A 19,466-nucleotide genomic window follows, 5' to 3' on the forward strand; every position below is an offset into this window, starting at 1 on the left:
ATGAACGTAAAAAAAGGAGGCCACGAAAGCTTGTCTTTCACCTTTGTTGTTGTTTTTTTTTCTTTTCTTTTTTTTTTTTTTTCAGTTAAAGTCACCTTTGTTTTTTTTGTTTTGCCAAAAGGTCTAAAAGACAAGTCTTTTAATAATATAAAATAAAATGCAAGGACTTATGCTGGTACAAAGGCTGGTCTTCTCAAAGTTCTCTTATTTTTATTTTCTTTTTATTAATTAAATTCTCCAAAATCCAATGTGCATGCGCAACCAGAGTTTATTTGCCTTTCAAACCAAGCAACATGATCTAAGCAGAGAAAATAAAAATCCAAAAGGACTGAGTGGTGCGGTTTCAAAGGCATCTTCTATTAAATTGAAGAGGGTATGTTAACATAACATCTCATTGAAATTTAACTAGCACAGGAACAAAATTTCTTTTACCATAAATTTTGGAAGTTTCTAATAATAAGAGCAACTTATTGGGTCCTCAAAGACATTTTCTAGAGAAAGAGCAGAGAATGGAAGATGTTACTACATATGTGAATAGGTAGACCAAAGAAATAAAAATAAACATGGGAGTCTAGAAAATGAATTCGCCTATTTGGGTAATAGAGACTTGGTCGTTAATTTCAGAGTTTCATAAAATTAGTCAATGTGCGTGCAAATTGATCCGAACTCCCATGATTATCAAAAATATATATATAAATAGAGACAATTGAGATAATTGATCTAGAATCAACCTTATATCAAACATCACATTAAATTTAATCGTAGAAACCATTGAAACCCAATTGACAGCCAAAACACCTACTTGAGGGTCTCAATCAAAAAAAATTAGGCAACGAGGTCGAGTGTCATACTAGGATCATTGCTCACCTTGACATAACAATAATATTTCTTTATTTTCTTTTTTTCATCCACGAAATGGGATTTATATATATATTTATAAATTTTCCTTCTCCAATCATTGAACCGTTAAATTTGGTGTTGTTAGTTCACATATCCAATAGGAGACAAGGAAGCCCGTTAATGGGATTCATAATTGGCATTGACGTTTCGCGACCGTGTTACTTACTCGATTCAATCACCGACTTTAAATTCTAAGCATTAGGAATTCGATCTTACATAATACTAGGGTATCAAAATGAGTCAAAAATTATCAACTCGTCTATATTAGCCTGTCTTTTAATAATTATGGGTGAATTATATTTAATTTGAGGGTCAAGATGGGTTACGTAATTTTTAACCACTTAATTTGACAGTTAAGATTGGTTGAACCATATTCAACCCACATTTCACCTATCACATAATAAATACATAACACACATCTATTCTATATTGCACTCAACTCATTTCTCTCTTTAAAATTCTCTTACTGACAATCTCCTCTCTCTAAATTTGTCGTTCATTAATCCTTTCTCTAGAAATTTTTTCTAAAAAAATAATTTTAAAAATGAAAAATAATAATTATAAATAATTAAAAAAAGTTTAAAATAAAAAATTTTAAAAACTTCAGAAAAAATTTAAAATAATTAAAATTTTTTTTTAAAAATAATAAACTAAAAAAAAAAATTTAAATAAATAAAAAAATTGACTAAAATTTAATATTTTAAAAATAAATTTAAATAATTTAAAATAATGAAAAAAATTGGTATAAAAGAAATTAAAAAATTAAAATAATTATTTAAAATTTTAAAATTAAATTAAATTAAATTAAAATTAAAAAAAAAAGGAAGTTTAAGGGGAAACTGAAACCATATGGTCTTGAGCTATTGCGATAATTTGTGCCAAGTAGGGTTGGTTATGGATGTGGTCACCTGTTCTCCGTTTTATTTTTCTTTTTGTTCCTATTATACTTACTTTTCCAGTTATGTTTCTTTTCTTTCTTTCTTTCTTTCTTTTCGGAAATTAAACTTTTCTAATCATGTTGCTCATGTTGCAACAGTGTATTCTATCTTATAAAAGAAATATAACTGAACCTTGATCCTTCATTATTTCTGAATACGTTTTTGTATTTCTCCAACACTGTATGTAGATTTTTTTCATTTAACCATCTAGTTTTAGTTTTCACTCTCTTCATTTATTTCACTGCCACATATGGATTGAAATTTTCAGTTTTAAATATACAGTTTTATCCATCCATTTTGGATTGCAGCGAAAGTTTTGTATTCCTTGGTTGTATTCATCACTAATTTGAAGATACTAAAAATGACTTGGGCCGGGCGCGATCCAGATTGTTAGTAACGGGTTGGGTAAGAGCAACTGAAATAAAACAAATCCTTATTGAGCAAGCCCAGGACCAGAGGATCAATTGAGAAGCAAATTAAAACAAAAGGAAATGGGCTCAAAACAAAGGCAAGCTCAAAAGTTCAGCCTAGCGCAAGGAAGTTAGTTAGAAAGCTTCAAGAATGATTGTGACAGTCTATAAATAGGCGAAAAAGGGAGGGAAAAGGGATCGAAATATTTTTGAAGGGTATAATTATTCTTTCTAGATTGAGAGAGCATTTTTCTTACATCTTCAATGGCACCGGCCGTGGGAAATGATGAAGATTGATTCGTGATGAAAAAGTTTGATCTCTGGAAGTTGGAGGAAGATCGGTAAGATCATGATTTGTCTTGTAGAGATCTAGTTCTAGTTGATCTTTGGAGATTGGAGTCAGATCTGAAAAATCTTGATCTATTTAGCGAGATTAAATCTGACGAGTTTATGGCAGGAATAGAATCAACAGATTGTAGATCAGATCTGGTGGAAAGAGATCGGAATTCAGGTAGTTTTAAGGCCAGATCTAGTGCATTCGCATTAGCACAGTTCAAATCCGGTCAGGAATTTACGGTTGATGACTCTACTCCTATCAGGAACGATGATAGGAGGTGAGAGTTCTAATCCACAAGAGAATGGCTAGTAAACGAATCTTGATGAGTTAATAAGCATGATTGAAGCCCTGAGAAGAGAGATTGCAGAATTGCGAGCTGGAATGGAGCATCGGGAGGCTCTGGCAATTCCACGACCACCTCCAGTAGGAGATAGAGCCTTGCAACTTGATGCTGCTCACCAAGGTGAGCAGGAAGGAAACAATCACACGGATCTTCATCGCGAAGAGATTAGGCCAGGCGATTTATCGTCAAATATCCGTCACGTAGAGGATCGAGAATGATCTATTCATTTGGATCCACATCGCAAGAGGATCAGACGAAAAGAAGCCATGGTGTTCGATCCGTATTAAGAAAGACTGATGCGTGAAGAAGCCATGGAGTTTGGCCACAATAAGGTTACGTCACCATGGCAGAGAGAGTTCACGGAGGAAAGATCATTCAATCTGCCTTACCGGCCTTTAATGGCTATGTACGACTACAGAGGTTCGGATGGCAGATTTGCAGATCAAAGGATTCTCCCAAGGTTGCCGAGGGAGAATGAGGCCCTTCGCTCAGCAACATAAACAGTTAATTCACCACTTACAGTCGAGATTCTGAATATTCCAAATCCAAGAAAGTTTTCTATGCCAGTTTTCATTCTATTCAATGGAATGAGTGATCCGATCGATCATGTTTACCACATCCAATTGAAAATGGCTCTGAACACGGAGAATGATCCTTTGATGTGCAAGTGCTTTCCTACAAGCCTGACCGGACCAGCGCTCAATTGGTTCAAGAACCTGGTAAGAGGCTCAGTGGATATCTTCTGGACCTTGTGTGATAGGTTCATAAGCCAATATTACGCGAACAAGCATCCGGCCAAAGATATTTCAAGTCTGTTTACGATGAAGCAGCATGAAGATGAACGTCTCCGAGCTTTTCTCACCAGATTCAACCTTGTCAAGAGTATAGTAATAGAATGCCATCCATCTACGGCAGTTCAAGCATTCAAACTAGCAATGAACCGAGGGACACCGTTCCATGTTTATATTTGTAAGAGGTAGAGTGGTTACCCAAAGATTTTTATTTTTTTAGGTAAACCAACTCTCTATTTAGTTTCCGAGAAATTGAAAGAAAATAAAATGAAATTTTTTTTTATTTGGAAACAAAAATGGATTTAAAAAAAAATTTCTATATCATGTTTTTTTTTTTTTGGTAAACTAACCTCTGTTCTATATATATATATATATATTTTTTGGTAAATTCTATTGGAATGACTTTGCAGAAATAGTGATGGCCATGGCTTTTTTTTTTTTTTTTTTTTTTTTTTTTTTTTTTTTTTTTTTTTCCTCCTAGGTGGTTCTAAAATGGAATTTTTTTTTAAAAAAAAAGATCTATATCATATGTTTTTTTTTTTGGTAAACTAACCTCTGTTTCTATTTTTTTTTTTTGGGTAAATTCTATAGGAATGACTTTACAAAAATAATAATGGCCATGGCTTCTAATTTTTTTCCTCCCAGGTGGTTGTGGTGTGGTGGCGATGGTTGGGGTGATCATGGTTTGTTTTCTGGTGATATTGTGATTGTGGTGGTATTTGGGTTCGCCATGGAAGAATTGTTAGGGTTATTTTAGTCCATTAAATTGGCATTATATTTACATAAAACCATGGAGAGTAATTTAGGCATCATAGTTTATCAATTTAAAAGAAAGGGGTGTCACGGCAAAATAAATTAAATCTCGTGGGGGTGTATTAGCAAAATTGGCTAAGGTTTAATGTGAGAGTAATAAACTGAAACCTGAGGGGGTGTGAGAACATTTAACCCATGATTAAACTATATAGTACTACGTAATTGTCATTTGTCAAGTAATCTGGGTGAAAATAACGAGGCTTTTTTGTCTGTGACCAAATTCCAGTTGTCAATTGGGTTGAAGCAGCCATTAATTGGAATATAGATATGTGGACCGAAGATGGATAAATCCTAAGAAACAGTTGTAAAACATCAACAACCAATAAGAAATGGTATTAGGCAAGAATCCCAAATCACTACTGATTAAGGATCTTTTCTTTATCACCAAATATTTAGATTCCTTTAAAGTCTAATTTACTTCCTTATTTGTATCAATCCCTTATTCAATGGGATTATATCTTATCGAGCTTTACTGGTAAATCAAGTACACATTATATAAATACATGTGTAAAGAGATATAAACTATTATGGAATACAATTAAGAAATTGTTCATGGTATCAGAGTATTCAAATACTCCAACAAGTTTTCTGATCCTTATCACATTTTCGCTGTCTTTTTTTTTTTTTTTTCGTCTAACACTTCTACATCTCTGCTTCACTATGTCTATAGAACCAGTCTCCTCCACATCTGCCACTTTTATTTCCTCTTCCCCGTCTCTCACTATTTCCAATATCTCACACTATAATACCCCTAATTTTAAAACGATTGTCTCGGTATTTTAATTATTATTTTAGTGCATTTTTCTTTGATTATTTGCTTGATTATTTGTTTTTTTTGCCTAATTATTTTAATTGTTGTTATTTAATGGAGTTAATTGTATTATTTGCTTTATTTAATTGAATTAATTATTTTAATTGTTTAATGGTTTAAATTGTGTTATTTATTTTACTTATATGCAACATTTGATTTATTAGTTTAAATTAGTTTATTAATTGTTTAATTATACAACATTTTTCTAGGGTTTTATGTTTATGAGTTCTCGTGGGATAAGGTAGCCGACTTAGAATTAGGTTTATTAAAGCTTATATATATATACTGTGATAGTCAGACTTAGGGTGAGACGTGCTAGGGTAAAACAAAAACCTTATTCACGTATTGAGAGGTAGAGAGAAAGAGAGAGAGAGACTTGAGGGATTAATAGAGAGGTTCAAGGAGGAAGGAACGGATTGGTTCTGGTTGAACCAAGAGCAACGGAGGTGTAGAACGGCAGTCTAGGAAGTGGTCAGAAAACTCAGAGACGGTTGTTAAGTTTTCAATACTGAAACTGAAGGCAAGTTCATATTCTAACTCATTCCCTTACACCTGCATTATGTGCATGCCTAGGTAGACTTCAGGTTTTAAATTAATGTTAAAACATATCTTTTATGCAAGTTTGAACTGTATTTGATTTCGTTGAATTAAACTGGTTTAGGGTTGATTGAAGTTTATAATTAAATCTTGCTGTCGTTGATTTTAAGCTTGGGTATAATTTATGTCGTTGATGCATAATAGTGTTGTATAATTAATCTGGGACTGAAGTTGAACCCTAGGAACTGTAATAGGCATTACAGAAGGTTCTGCAATGTCATCAGAGAAGAAGAAGACGAACAGTAGCGGACTACGGCTCTTAAAGGAGAGAGAGCCTACTCCCAAAAGGAGGGAGCCAGCTTCTTCAAGGCAAAAGCCGGCTCCCAGCTCCTTAGAGCCGGCTCCCAAGGGTGGGGAGCCGGCTCCCATGTGTGTTTGGGCTGTACAGGGTATTCTTAAGCCGTTTAAATTGCACTAAATGTTGTAAATAACTGCTATGGACCTATAAAAATATTGGAAAACATTGTTACATTAATGTATTAAGGAATGGAGCAACATGAAGTTAAGAAAAAACCTACATGTTGCATACTGTTTTGTTAATTAATTTGCTTACTGGAACTTAGCAAATCTTTTGTATATGATTTAATAATGTTTAGTCATATTTCAACAGTGTTATAAGTATAGTGGATTATCTGCAATTAACCATGCTTTAATTGGATTAAATTGATATTTAATTTGTTGTAAACTGTATCAAATTATGGACTGTATGAAGGATTTAAATGTTTAGTTTTATTTTAGCAATTCAAAGGATTGGAACATGATTTTTGGGTCATATAATGAATGTCTAATATGGTCATATATGTATTAAACTTAATTTATGCATACCCTGGAGTATGGCTGATGAGTACTTATTACCGTTTTAGCAATTATGTTATTTGGAGGATTTATGCACCGGTATGGGACGGTGGCATACCAAAGATGGATTAGTTTAGACACTAAGTCCTACCTATTCTGGATTGAGGTATGGATTAACCATAAAGGTTAAGTCCTACTCATATTGGTGTCAGATCAATAAACAATTAAATGACATACTTTGGTTTCTGGATGGATTTTTTTATACATATGTCAGGTCACTATATTAGATGGATGATATTTTGTAGTAGGCTTATATGGACTTTATGTATTTATGATTATGGTGCCGTGATATGAACTTGAGTCTTTGGATCATGGTTATGGTGCGTATATCGCCTAGGATGGATAACTGGACATAGTTGTTGTTCCCTGGTAGGTCTAGGTACACATGACCACTTTATGTGCGATTTGCATGGTATCTCTACTCAGGCTGAGATAGACCTATTGGGCTAGTGAGTCCTATAGTGTGTATGTATACATATATGGACTACTTTAGTTATTGTTGAGATATCTATGATGTATCTGCGTATCAGGTTTCTGTATGGATGGTAGTAAGAAAGAACTTGCATATGGGCCTGACCCACTCTCTTATTTTTCAGGTGTTCGTCAGTTCCAGGGTTAGAGCTTGATCATGCTAAGCAGATACAGTCACTTATTCCTCCGACTACGTAGGACTATTTTCCATGTTTAGCTTTGGATTTTGTTTCAGTTGTTTCCTATTTAGTATGGGATTTTGATAGGGGTCCACTAGATGGATTCTCGAGTTGTTAAAGTAATGGAGGTTTTAGATTATTGGATTTAAATTATATTATTTTGAGGATTTTTAATTTAGAATTGTTTCAGCTTTATTATTCTATTCATATTTCATTTTGTATTCCGTGCTTATTTACATACCAATTGTTTGGTATCCCTCGCATTTGTGTTCGGACTTGATCACCCGTGGCTCTAAAATTGAGGGTTATCACACACACCTTGTTTCAATCAAACTCACGGATACAAATTATCTTATTTGGCAATCACAAATTAAGCCGTTTATTGTCGGCCAAAATTTTTGGAGGTTTATTGACGGATCCGAAGCATGTCTTTTTCAAACCATATTCTCTGCTGATGGCAAATTTGAGGTCACTAATCCGGAGTACACAGCATGGTTTAGAACTGATCAAACTCTCATCAGTTTAATTAATGCTACGCTCTCTCCCTCTGTTTTGTCTCAAGTTTTTGGTTGACCACTTTTTGTCAAATTTAGGAATGTCTCAAAGAAAATTTTTCTCAACAATCTCTTGCCAATGCCACGAATTTTCGCTCCCAGCTTTTGTCACTTTCTAAAGGTTCCAAATCCATCTCTGAATACCTACAACACTCCAAATCTCTCTCTGATGCCCTCGCAGCCATTAATGAACCAGTCTCTAATAATGACCTCGTTACTTTTGCTCTTCACGGTCTCGGCTCAGACTATGCTATGCTGAAAATTGTTATTCTCAATTTTCCTCCTCTTCCCAAATTTTCGGATCTTCGTGCTTGTTTTCTTTGTTTTAAATCTTAAATTACATCACATCCCAGTTCTAAAAACACCACACCCACTGCCTTTATTTCCAACACCCGTGGAGGCCAAAATTTTAATTCTTGTCGTGGTCGTCATGGTCGTGGAGGCCATTCTAATTATTCCAACAACATTTATAATAATACTCGTGGTGGATACGGGCGTGGTGATTTTGGTCAATACACTTATAGTTATGATAACAATCGTGGTGGATATGGGCGTCCTGGTTTTGCTAGAAATAATCAAGGTCGCAACAATTATGGTCGTGGTGGTTATAGTTATGACAATAACCATAGTACGCATCAAGGCATTCTTGGGCAGCACCCTTCCTCCCGCACTTCTCAATTTGATGATGATCTCGTCTCTACCTTTGCTGGAATGTAACTATCTCAACTTGTGGGTCCTAACTGGTATCCTGATACGGGTGCTACAAATCATATGACGAGTGACGCTCGTCACATGACTCAGAAATCTGACTATGGTAATAATGCTCAGGTTATTTTAGGCAATGGTGACTCACTTCCTATTGCGCACTCTGGTAACTTTTCTCTTTAAACTGGTTCTTCACATTTTCGTCTTTCAATGTACTTCATGTTCCTTCGATGACCAAAAATTTGTTGTCAGTTGCTCAATTTACCCATGATAATTCTATTAGTTTTCTTTTTCTTCCGTGGGGATTTATTATTCGTGATTTACGTACTGGTTCTATCCTTTTTTAGGGCCATGTGAGCGTGGTCTCTACCCTATTAAACAAGATGTGGCTCCTCGCGATGCTTTATCTGCTTTTTGTGTTTCTTCTTCCTTATGGCATCATCGTCTCGGGCATCCCTCATCAAAAATTTTGCAAGTTTTAAGTTCCAATAAAAGTCTCGGATCATCTTTTAAATTTTCTCGCATTAGTTTTTGTAAGCATTGTGCATTAGGAAAGTCTACAAGACTTCCTTTTACTATTAATAAATAACATGTTCTTACACCATTTTCTTTAGTTCATTCGGATGTATGGATGTCTCCCATTACTTCTATTTCTGGTTTCCGTTATTATCTCTTGTTTATAGATGACCACACTCGCTACACATGGATTTATAAGTCAGAAACTTTCACTCACTTTACCTCATTTCTTGTGTTTGTTGAAAATCAGTTTTCATTGTGTATCAAAACTTTTTAAAGTGATGGTGGAAAAGAATTTGATAACACAAACTTCCATACCTTATGTGCACAAAAAGGAATTCACCATAGACTTTCATGTCTTCACACCCCGCAACAAAATGGTGTTGCAGAGTGCAAACATCACCGTATTTCTGAAATGGGTTGTACATTACTTCTTGCTTCACACATGCCTTTTAATTTATGGGTTGAAGCCATGGCTACTGCAATTTATCTTATTAATTGGTTACCCACTTCAGTTTCGGGTTGGTCATCACCTTTTGAGGCTTTATTTGGTTCACCACCTAATTATGGTGAACTTCATTCTTTTGGTTGTGCTTGCTATCCCTTTCTTGGTGACTATACTACTAACAAATTACAAGCTCGTTCTATTGAATGTGTCTTTTTAGGCTACAGTACACATTATAAAGGATATCGTTGCCTTAATTCGCACACTGGAAGACTATACATTTCTAGACAGGTTAAATTTGATGAGTCCATATTTCCATATGCCACTGCACTGCTAAATGCGCTTTATCCGTCGCAACTTTCAGGGAATGACATCGTCTTTGTTCCGATTTTCTCTCCACAATCATCCTTCACACTGCCATCATCTACTACACCAAATACACCTTCCACATTCATGGATCCAGCCCTAAACTCTACCACATCTCAGGAACTTACACCCATTGCTCCACCATCCTCTGTAATGGTCTCTGGATCTTCTTTTCCAACTGAGCAAATATCCACTTCAGCTCCATCATCTACTTCTTAACATCCTATGGTTACAAGGCTTCGTGATGGCATTCTGAAAGAAAAGAATATTCACAGCATGGTTACCACTAAACACCCATTACCACAGGCCTTTGCGTCTCTTCTCCACACTACAGACATTGAGCTAACATGTTATACTAATGCAGCTCACTCTCCTGAGTGGTGTCAGGCAATGACTGATGAATTTAATGCTCTTTTAAAGAAAGGTACATGGTCTTTGGTTCCACTTTCTTCTTCTCACACTCCTGTTGGTTGTAAATGGGTTTTTAAAATTAAACGTCACTCTGATGGTCGCATTGAACATTATAAAGCTCACTTGGTTGCTAAAGAATTTCATCAACAACTTGGTCTCGATTATGATGAGACGTTGAGCCCAGTGGTTAAGCCTACGACAATTCGTACAGTTGTGATACCTCTCGGATCCGAGATACGGGTTGATCAGGCTCAGGCCCAAACCCGAACGAATATCGAACAATTAAAGTATTTTAAATCGAACACAAAACAGAAAATTAAGAATTTAAATAAAGAAAACCAAAAGAAATATAAATAAAATCCTTTAACGATAGATAATATTAATTCAATCCTCCAAAACTTTCAAGGTTACAACTTGGGAATCCAAATGGTGGACCCTTAAAGAAAATCTTAACTGAACTGGAACTGAAAACATCAAACTAGAATCATCGAGAGAAGTCCTACATAAGTAGATGAATGAGAGACTGTCCTTGATAAGTATGATCAAGCTCTAAGGCTGGAACCGTCCTACACCTGAAAAGAATAATAGAAGAATGGGTCAGGCCCACACGCAAATCCTAATCTAAATGCAATCCATACAGTGATTCGATACGCAAATACATGTTGACACCTTACAATACCTATCTAGTCCATACATATAAATATATCCACACTAAGGGACATTCACTAGTCTATAATAGGGGTCTCAACCTGAATAGAAGGCAACATGCGAAAACGCACCCAAAGGTGGGCATGAGTACCTAGACCTAACAGGGTACACCTCAACCTATTATAACTAGCTACGCATCCACTGCATATACACACCCTAACCAACGAGTCTGAGACTCAAGCTCATCTCATGGTACCATAAACATATATATAAAGTCCGTCCAAAACCAGGGTATGTAGTTCAAATATTTATTGAACTGACATACAATAAACAAACTAGTTAGTCTCTCAACTTATTCAGTTGATATGACTTAACTACCATCCATTAATCCAGGAAGCCACTCAACCTAGTTGCAGTTGATTTGACTTAAACACAATTAGGATTCAATATTTATAAATCCATTCCTTTAATCCGTTAGGTTAGGTTTAGGCGTTTTGAGCTAAACCGTCCCTAGTATGTCACCGTCCCATACCGGTGCATACAATCCTCCATATCCTTGTAAATTACATCATATATATAACAGTTTAGTAATTTACAATCCAAAACTAATATCCAAATAATCGCAGGAAGAAGATTAACAATCTAGCAATTAAAATCCAGTATTAATCCATGTAATTGCATCAAAGAATTTAATATTCTAACAATTAACATCCAGAACATGCATAGTTCCAATTTAATATAACAATAACTCTATCATGTATTTAAAATAAGTTCTAATCATATTATAGTCCAATAAATCGCTAAATTAATTTAAGCAATTTAGTTCCTTCCATCCGGTAACAGCGTACTAAGTTATATACTTATCTTTTGTTTTATCTTTTAGCACAGAGCCACACACTATGCCACAAGTCCAATTTATTAATTATAAGACTTCACAGTGCATTTAAAATAAATTTAGAATCATTTTATAGCACCCTAAACTGTCAGATTAAAACTAATCAGTAAATCTCCTTCCAGCCGTTAACCGTACGCAAAGTTGTCAAATAGCGTACTGTTAATTCTATTAAAACTAAGGGGTAAATTTATGCAATTCAAGACATTAGTTACATGTTAAACTAATTATTTAAAAACCCATTAAATTTCTAAAACTGATCAAGAACCCCAAGTGCCCAAACAGTAACTGAAAAGTCACTATATGCACAAAATAATGAAAGAGCCTGCTCTAGAAAAATTGAGCAGGCTCAGTGCAGCATAGAGCCAGCTCTAAACCACCTTGGAGCCGGATCTAAACAGGTGGGAGCCGGCTCTTGACATTCCAGAGCCAGCTCTCTCCCCCCTTGCGAGCTATCTCTCTGTTCCAGCTTCGTTTGCTCCGTTTCTGACCTCTGCTTCAACTCCGGCCAGTTGCAACCTTTCTATTTGGTTTCTAAAACAAATGTTATGTAATACCCCTAATTTTAAAAGGATAGTCTCGGCATTTTTAATATTTATTGTATTGCATTTTTATTTATTTTATTGTCTTTATCGCATTTTTATTTATCTTATTGTTTTTCATTTGTTTAAATTGGTTGTATGTGCATTATTTGGTTTAATAAATTGCTTAATGGTTTATTTGTTTAATCAGTCATGTTACTTAATATGTTTTTGGTAACTGTTTATATAATTTTATTTATTTATTTAATTGTGTTTATTTAATTGTTTAATCAATTTTATTTAATGGAAATTTAAATTTAAGGGAATTTAGTTTTCTGTTCTCTACGTGAATTTAGGGTTGCAATTTACATGGGTGGCCGACGTAAGTATTTATCTTAGGTCGGTTTATGGGCCGAGATGGGCTCTGGCTTTAAGGTTACAAGGATTAGGGTTTAGAGTTAAGTTTATAAATATATTATGTGCGGTAAGCTTAGGGTTTGGATTCATAGCAGTTACTCGGAGACGTGAATTGCATTCTGTGAAAGACACAGAAATTGTGAAGTACAGGGGGAGAACAGAGGAAGATAGGAGGTGTCTCTGGGTTGAACCAAGTTACTAGGGAAGCAGACTTACAGTTTAGGACACAAACATATCACCACAGAAGCTGAGAATTTAGAGTTTCAAGTCTGAAACTCAAAGGCAAGTTCTTCTCTTTCTCCTTCTCTTTGGCTCGTGTTCTGTGCACCTAGATAATCTCTAGGGTTTAACCAATCAATAACCGGAAGATATATGTTTAATATATGTCATGTGAATGATCTGTTATGTTGAAAAATCAATCTGTTACAGTTCATGCATGTCTCGTTTCAGTTTTCGGTTCTATAAGCATGTTGCTCTGTTGTAACTTTAGTCTTTGGAATTGCTTTTAATCTCTGTAAATGAACCATGGGGATGTCCTTGGGATTGATATAAGATCTTTAGGTTCAGTGGTAAAAGGGAACAGAGGGTTTGGAAGAGAACTGAAATTTTTCTAAAATTAATTTTCAGTGTTGTTCTTCAAGCATACCAATTTAAATGGCTTCGGTTAATCTCTGTAATTGGTTTCAAATTATTGTAATAAAATCTTGGGGATGCTATTAGGCTTAAATATGACTCTTAAATTAGTTTTAAAACCCAACAGAAAGATTGCAACTGGCCGGAGTTGGAACAGAGGTCAGAACGAAGCTGAAACGGAGGGGAAGCTCGCAGGGGAAGAGAGAGCCGGCTCTAGAATACCAAGAGCCGGCTCCCACCTGTTTAGAGCCGGCTCCAAGGTGGTGGTAGAGCCAGCTCTATGCTGATTTAGAGCTTGCTCTATTTTTCTAGAGCAGGCTCTTTCATTTTTTTGATGCGTACAGTGTTTATGGCTACTGTTTGGGCACCTGTGGTTCTTGAACAGTTTTAAAATTTTAATGGGCTTTTAAATAAATAATCTATGATGTAATTAAGGTCTTGAATTGCATCAAAAACCCTCTTGGTATTAATGGAATTAACAGTACGCTATTTGACAACTTTGCGTACAGTTAACGGCTGAAAGGAAATTTGTTGATTAATTTTAATCTGATGGTTTAGGGTGCTATAAAATGAGTTTAAATTTATTTTAGATGCACGATGAAGTCTTTTAAAGTAATATATTGGACTTGTGGCATAGTGGGGGCTCTGTGCTAAAGGATACAACAAAATATAAGTATATGACTTAGTACTCTGTTACCAAATGGAAGGAACTAGATCGCTTAGATTAATTTAGCGATTTATTGGACTATAATATTATTATAGAACTAATTTTAAATACATGATAGGGTCATTGTTTTATTAAATTTGAACTATGCATGTGTTGGATGTTAATTTTTAGAATAGTTTATTCTTCGATGCAATTACATGGATTACTACTGGATTTTAATTGCTAGATTGTTAAGGTTCCTTCTGCAATTATTGGATGGTGGTTTTTGGTCTGTAAATTATTGAACTGTTATATATGTTGTAATTTACATGGATGTGGAGGATTGTATGCACCGGTATGGGACCGTGACATACTAGGGACGGTTTAGCTCAAAATGCATAAACCTAACCTAATGGATTAATGGAATGGATTGAAAGATATCGAATCCTAATTGTGACTAAGTCAGATCAGCTGTAACCAAGTTGGATGACTTTCTGGATTAACGGATAGTAGTTAAGTCATATCAACTGAATAAGTTGAGTGACTAACTAGTTGGTTTATTGTGTGTCAGTTTAATAAATAGTTGAATTGCATACCCTGGATTTGGACGGACTTTATATATATGTTTATGGTACCACGAGTTGAGCTTGTGTCTCAGACTCGTTGGTTAGGGTGCGTATATGCAGTGGATGCGTAGCTGGTTATAATAGGTTGAGGTGTACCCTGTTAGGTCTAGGTACTCATGCCCACCTTTGGGTGCGTATTCGCATGTTACCTTCTGTTCAGGTTGAGACCCCTATTATAGACTAGTGAATGTCCCTTAGTGTGGATATATTTATACGTATGGACTAGATAGATATTGTGAGGTGTCTACGGTGTATCTGCGTATCGGGTCACTGTATGGATTGCAGTTAGATTAGAACTTGCTCGTGGGTCTGACCCACTCCTTCATTATTCTTTTCAGGTGCAGAACGGTTCCAGCCTTAGAGCTTGATAGGGCTTGTCGAGGACAGTCTCACTTTCATCTGTTTATGTAGGACTTCTCTCGATGTTTCTAGCATTATCTATTTTCAGTTTTCAGTTTCAGTTGAACTTTTGGTTAGGGGTCCATCAGTGGATTCCCAAGTTGTAACCTTGAAGTTTTGGAGGATTGGAGTTTCAATTTTCAGTTATACATGGAGGGTTTTATTATTATTATTTTTTTCAGCTTTATTCTATCTTTATTGTTTCTTTTTGTCATCTGTGTTCATATTAAAATACTTTAATTGTTTGATATTCCCGCGGGTTTGGGCCTGGGCCTGATCAACCCGTGTCTCAGATCCAAGGGGTATCACATGTTAGGTGTCATATTAATACCCAGTAGCATCCCAATGGCTTGATAATAACAATTAAAATCAATTACAGAGATTAAATTTGCTACCGAAATTATCACGCGTTAGGAACAAAACTGAAACTATAGTTGATCGGTTGGTCAATTAAACATCAACCTTTGCAATAGCACGAATCATTGTAAAATAGGGCTATTGGTCGGGTAAGTCGAACCACTGGGACTGCGCTAGTCTATGGTAACCTAAGAGTCTAGATTACTTTTAGAATGATGAGGGGGTATATAGAGTTTTGTTGGTTTGTCACTTAGTCACTAGAATTGAAATGTGCTTAAAGAAATAAATGCAAGGAATTTAAGAGGAAGAAGTCTAGAAACGGAGGTCTAGGGAAGTGAATTCACCACCAATCCTATAAACATACTAAATTTCTATTAACTTGGGAAACAATTTCACTACATGGCAATGATATGTAACAATACTAGATTGCTACATTATCCTCAAGAAAATCATAGGATCAAGATTTAAGTATAATCCCTCAAAGAGCCACATGCTAGAACTACCTAGATTAGGGTGTAGCCATAACATGCTCACTAAGCTAGGGACCATCAAACCCCTCAATCACTATGGTAATAGCACATGAAGTCAAGATACAAGATTAATCCATCAAAAGGAAGTCTTAAGCTATAGATTAACAAATTTCTCATACAACATGCCTTTAAACCCATTTCACAATTTCATTTACATTCTCACTATGAAGATGCAAGTTATATAATTATGAGAGGATAAAATCTAAGACAAGATAATGAACTCAACATGATCATTTATAGGCATTGAAATCCATTACAACAAGTGTAAGTGCTCTAAATCATGAAACTACCATGTACATGAATCATTCCCCAAATTAGATGAAATTAAAGCATGCTTACAAGAGAGAGCTTCATCACCTCCCTAGATGGAGGTTTAGTTATCCATGGATACAAAAATGGAAGAAGGAAGCTTGGAAGAATAAGCCATTTTTTGAGCTCCCTTCCTTTGGCTTCAAGAACACACCCTCCTCTTTGCTCTCTTCTCCCTCCTCTAATCTTGTAGAATGAAGCTTAATTGCAATGTGTGGCCTCCTTCCCTTTATTAGATATCTTATCCACTCCAAGAGGCCACCAACCAACATCTCCAACCACTTCATTAAAGAGGAAAATAAAATGAAGAAACCAAGGTGCAAGTGGGCTGAAATGAGCCATTTCTGAAGGGCATTCTGCCCAAATTTCGAGTGCTCGAAATAGGGCCTCGAGCACTCGAATTTAGTGTAAAAAGCTCTATGCTTCACTTGCTCCGCCCAGACCTACTTTGATGAAATGGCCATAACTTTGCGCTCCGAACTCCGAATGACAAACCGTTTGAAGATTTGGAGATATAATTCAGAGCTTTAAATACTTCATGTTTTGGTGGAGATACAATTCTCAAGGATGGTTGGTCAAAAATGAAGATCAAGGCAGAATTTCATTGCTGCCAGGCAGTTCTGAGCACCTCTAATAAGAAGATCATAACTCTCTACTCCGAATTCCGAATGACAAACCGCTTGAAGATTTGGAAAGCTGATTTAGAGCTCTAAATCTTTTATGTCATGATGGAAGTCCAGTTCTTGAGTTTGGTAGGTCAAAATGGTGAACAAAGTTCGGGCTTCACTGCTGCCAGAATTTCAGAATTGGCACCTTGATATTCAAAAACTCTACAAAACACCCTTCTTACTCCTTTATTGCAATTGAACCTGAAAATGCACAAAAATATTGAAATGAAAGTAATCTACATAATTAAACGAACAATGGACTTAACTAATGCAATTAAAGGCGCTTGAATATGCAATATTCGGCGCTTATCACACCCCCAAACTTACATTTTGCTAGTCCCTTAGCAAAACTACAATGAAAAACTTAATGAAAAGACAACCATGGGCATGCTACTACAAAAATATCATCCATGGTAAAATGAGATAGATACATAGCTCAAATACAACTTGAAACAGACAAAAACTGGAGATGGGGTAATTGGGAAAACTACCTTCCATATATGAAGCATTGATACAAAAATTGGCTAAATATATTTCCACATACATGCATCAACATCAAAGTCTATATAAATAACTCAATTATCATCTCTTGAATGGAAATTAACTCTAGCTTCAGTGAAAGTGAATTGGATTCTCAACATGCAGCTTTTACTTTCTTTTCCAATTCCAAAGCACAAGTTTTCAAATCATTGAATTCCCCTTTAAATGAGGTCCCTAAGGCATGCATGATTTTATTTACAAGACAACTTTTATTGCTTGTTGATAATTTATTGTAACTCATAAGCGAAACATAGAATGGTTGTGCAATGCTGAAATCCCTTAAGCTTTCTAACCAACTTATGTAGCAAGCGTTAGGCCAACAACTCCCAAACCAGATGGCTTTAGGGTGTTAAGTGTAGAGACACTCCAAAGGGCTTAATAGCTCAAGTTGGAAAGGCTACGAACTCTAGCGAACCATGTTTATTACAATTTTTTTGAATGACCGTGCAATGTTTAAGTCCTTTAAGCTTTCTAACCAACTCCTGTAGCAAGCGTTAGGCCAACAACTCCCAAACCAAACGGCTTTAGGGTGCTAAGTGTAGAGACACTCCTAGAGCTTAATAGCTTGAGTTGGAAAGGCTACGAAGGTCAACTGGTCATTTTTTTCTTTCTTTCTCAGTTTTTTTTTTTTTTTTAGACAACTTAAATCATGCCAAAGATATTCATCTATCAGGTTCATCAAATCAAATTAACTAGGCCAAGGTCAAGGTTGACCAAGTTGCATGCCTCACAGTTAAGTTTCCAATGTGCATTGTGAAGCTTAAAAGAGTGTCAAATCCAGCGAGAATTTAATTGAGACATTTGTACAGACTAATTTGAATCTACATAATCATTTCAACTCAAATTTTTCTTTATTTTCAAAAATTTCAATTGCTTCTATACACAAGGTATTAAACATATGCTTCATCTCCAACAGGTTTCAAATTACAATATCATTGCTTAGCAAAAATGTGAAACCAAAAATGTCCTATTGCACCCCCAAACTTGAATGTCATATTGTCCTCAATGTGTGAAAACAAGTGAAACAAAAATAAGAGCAAAGAAGGTAAAAGAACAATATTACCAAGTAGAGTGACGAATGCAAAAATATCCATCGATGTAAATGCGCAAACGCGTCCCCCAAACTTGGACATGAAGACCTATCAAAACATAACTAAAATATACATGGAAAAGCATAGGGCTCGTAAGAAAAACCAAAACAAAAATAAAAACTCTAACCTGAAGTATAGTGCAAGATGAAAAACAAAACAATGCCAAAAAAATTGATTTATTTATTTATTTAGTATTATTATTATTAGTATTATATCTATATATATATAAATATATATGTATATATATATATATATATATATATATTTTTAAGATGTGCATGAGGGGTTGGTCGCATGAGAGGTTGGTTTGGTTGAGAGGGTGGTGTGCATGCAAGGGGGTGGTGAGGTGGTTGTGGTTAGAGGAGATGAGGTTGAGTTTGTGAGTTAGGTTGGTTGAATGTGGAGGTGGGGTGTGAGGTTGAGAGAGAGGGTGATGCAGGTCGTGGAGTTGGTGTTGATGGTGGTTGGGTTTGCATGGGGTTGGGTTGATTGGTGCAAACTGAGAGGAGTGATGGGGTTGGGTTGCTTGGTGTGGGTAGGTTGGTGGCTGGGTGGTGGTTAGTTGGCATGCAGGGGTGGTTGCATGCTTGGGTTGGCCTGGATGGAGAGATGCCGAGAGGTTGAGAGAGGTTGAGTGCTCGGGTGGTGAGTGAGAGAGCTTGGGAGAGGTTGAGAGGGGGTTCGAACATTCGAAGTTGGACTTCGAGTGCTCGAAAAACTGGCAGTGGCTGCGGAACTGAAATGCCG

At 35.8% G+C, this 19,466-nt stretch overlaps 1 protein-coding gene across 1 annotated transcript; it reads left to right on the forward strand.

Moving 5' to 3' along the window:
• Window positions 1-10,256: 10,256 nt before the first annotated feature.
• LOC132281870 (uncharacterized mitochondrial protein AtMg00820-like) lies at window positions 10,257-19,372 on the forward strand. The gene is made up of 2 exons (XM_059783532.1): window positions 10,257-10,682; window positions 19,259-19,372. The coding sequence occupies exons 1-2, from the start codon at window positions 10,257-10,259 to the stop codon at window positions 19,370-19,372; spliced, it is 540 nt and encodes a 179-aa protein (XP_059639515.1).
• Window positions 19,373-19,466: the final 94 nt, after the last annotated feature.

Source organism: Cornus florida, unplaced genomic scaffold (genome assembly GCF_030987335.1).
Source record: "Cornus florida cultivar Cherokee Brave unplaced genomic scaffold, ASM3098733v1 CherokeeBrave_3.0.0_Hap2_Chr11, whole genome shotgun sequence".
Taxonomy (NCBI): Eukaryota; Viridiplantae; Streptophyta; class Magnoliopsida; order Cornales; family Cornaceae; genus Cornus; species Cornus florida.

What these genes read in the sequence shown, in the direction of transcription:
- LOC132281870 (XM_059783532.1), top strand. Translation starts at nt 10,257, where the DNA reads ATGGTTACAAGGCTTCGTGATGGCATTCTGAAAGAAAAGAATATTCAC. An exon ending in CTCTCGGATCCGAGATACGG is followed by an intron (nt 10,683 to 19,258) that starts GTTGATCAGGCT and finishes TGGTGTGGGTAG; the next exon opens with GTTGGTGGCTGGGTGGTGGT.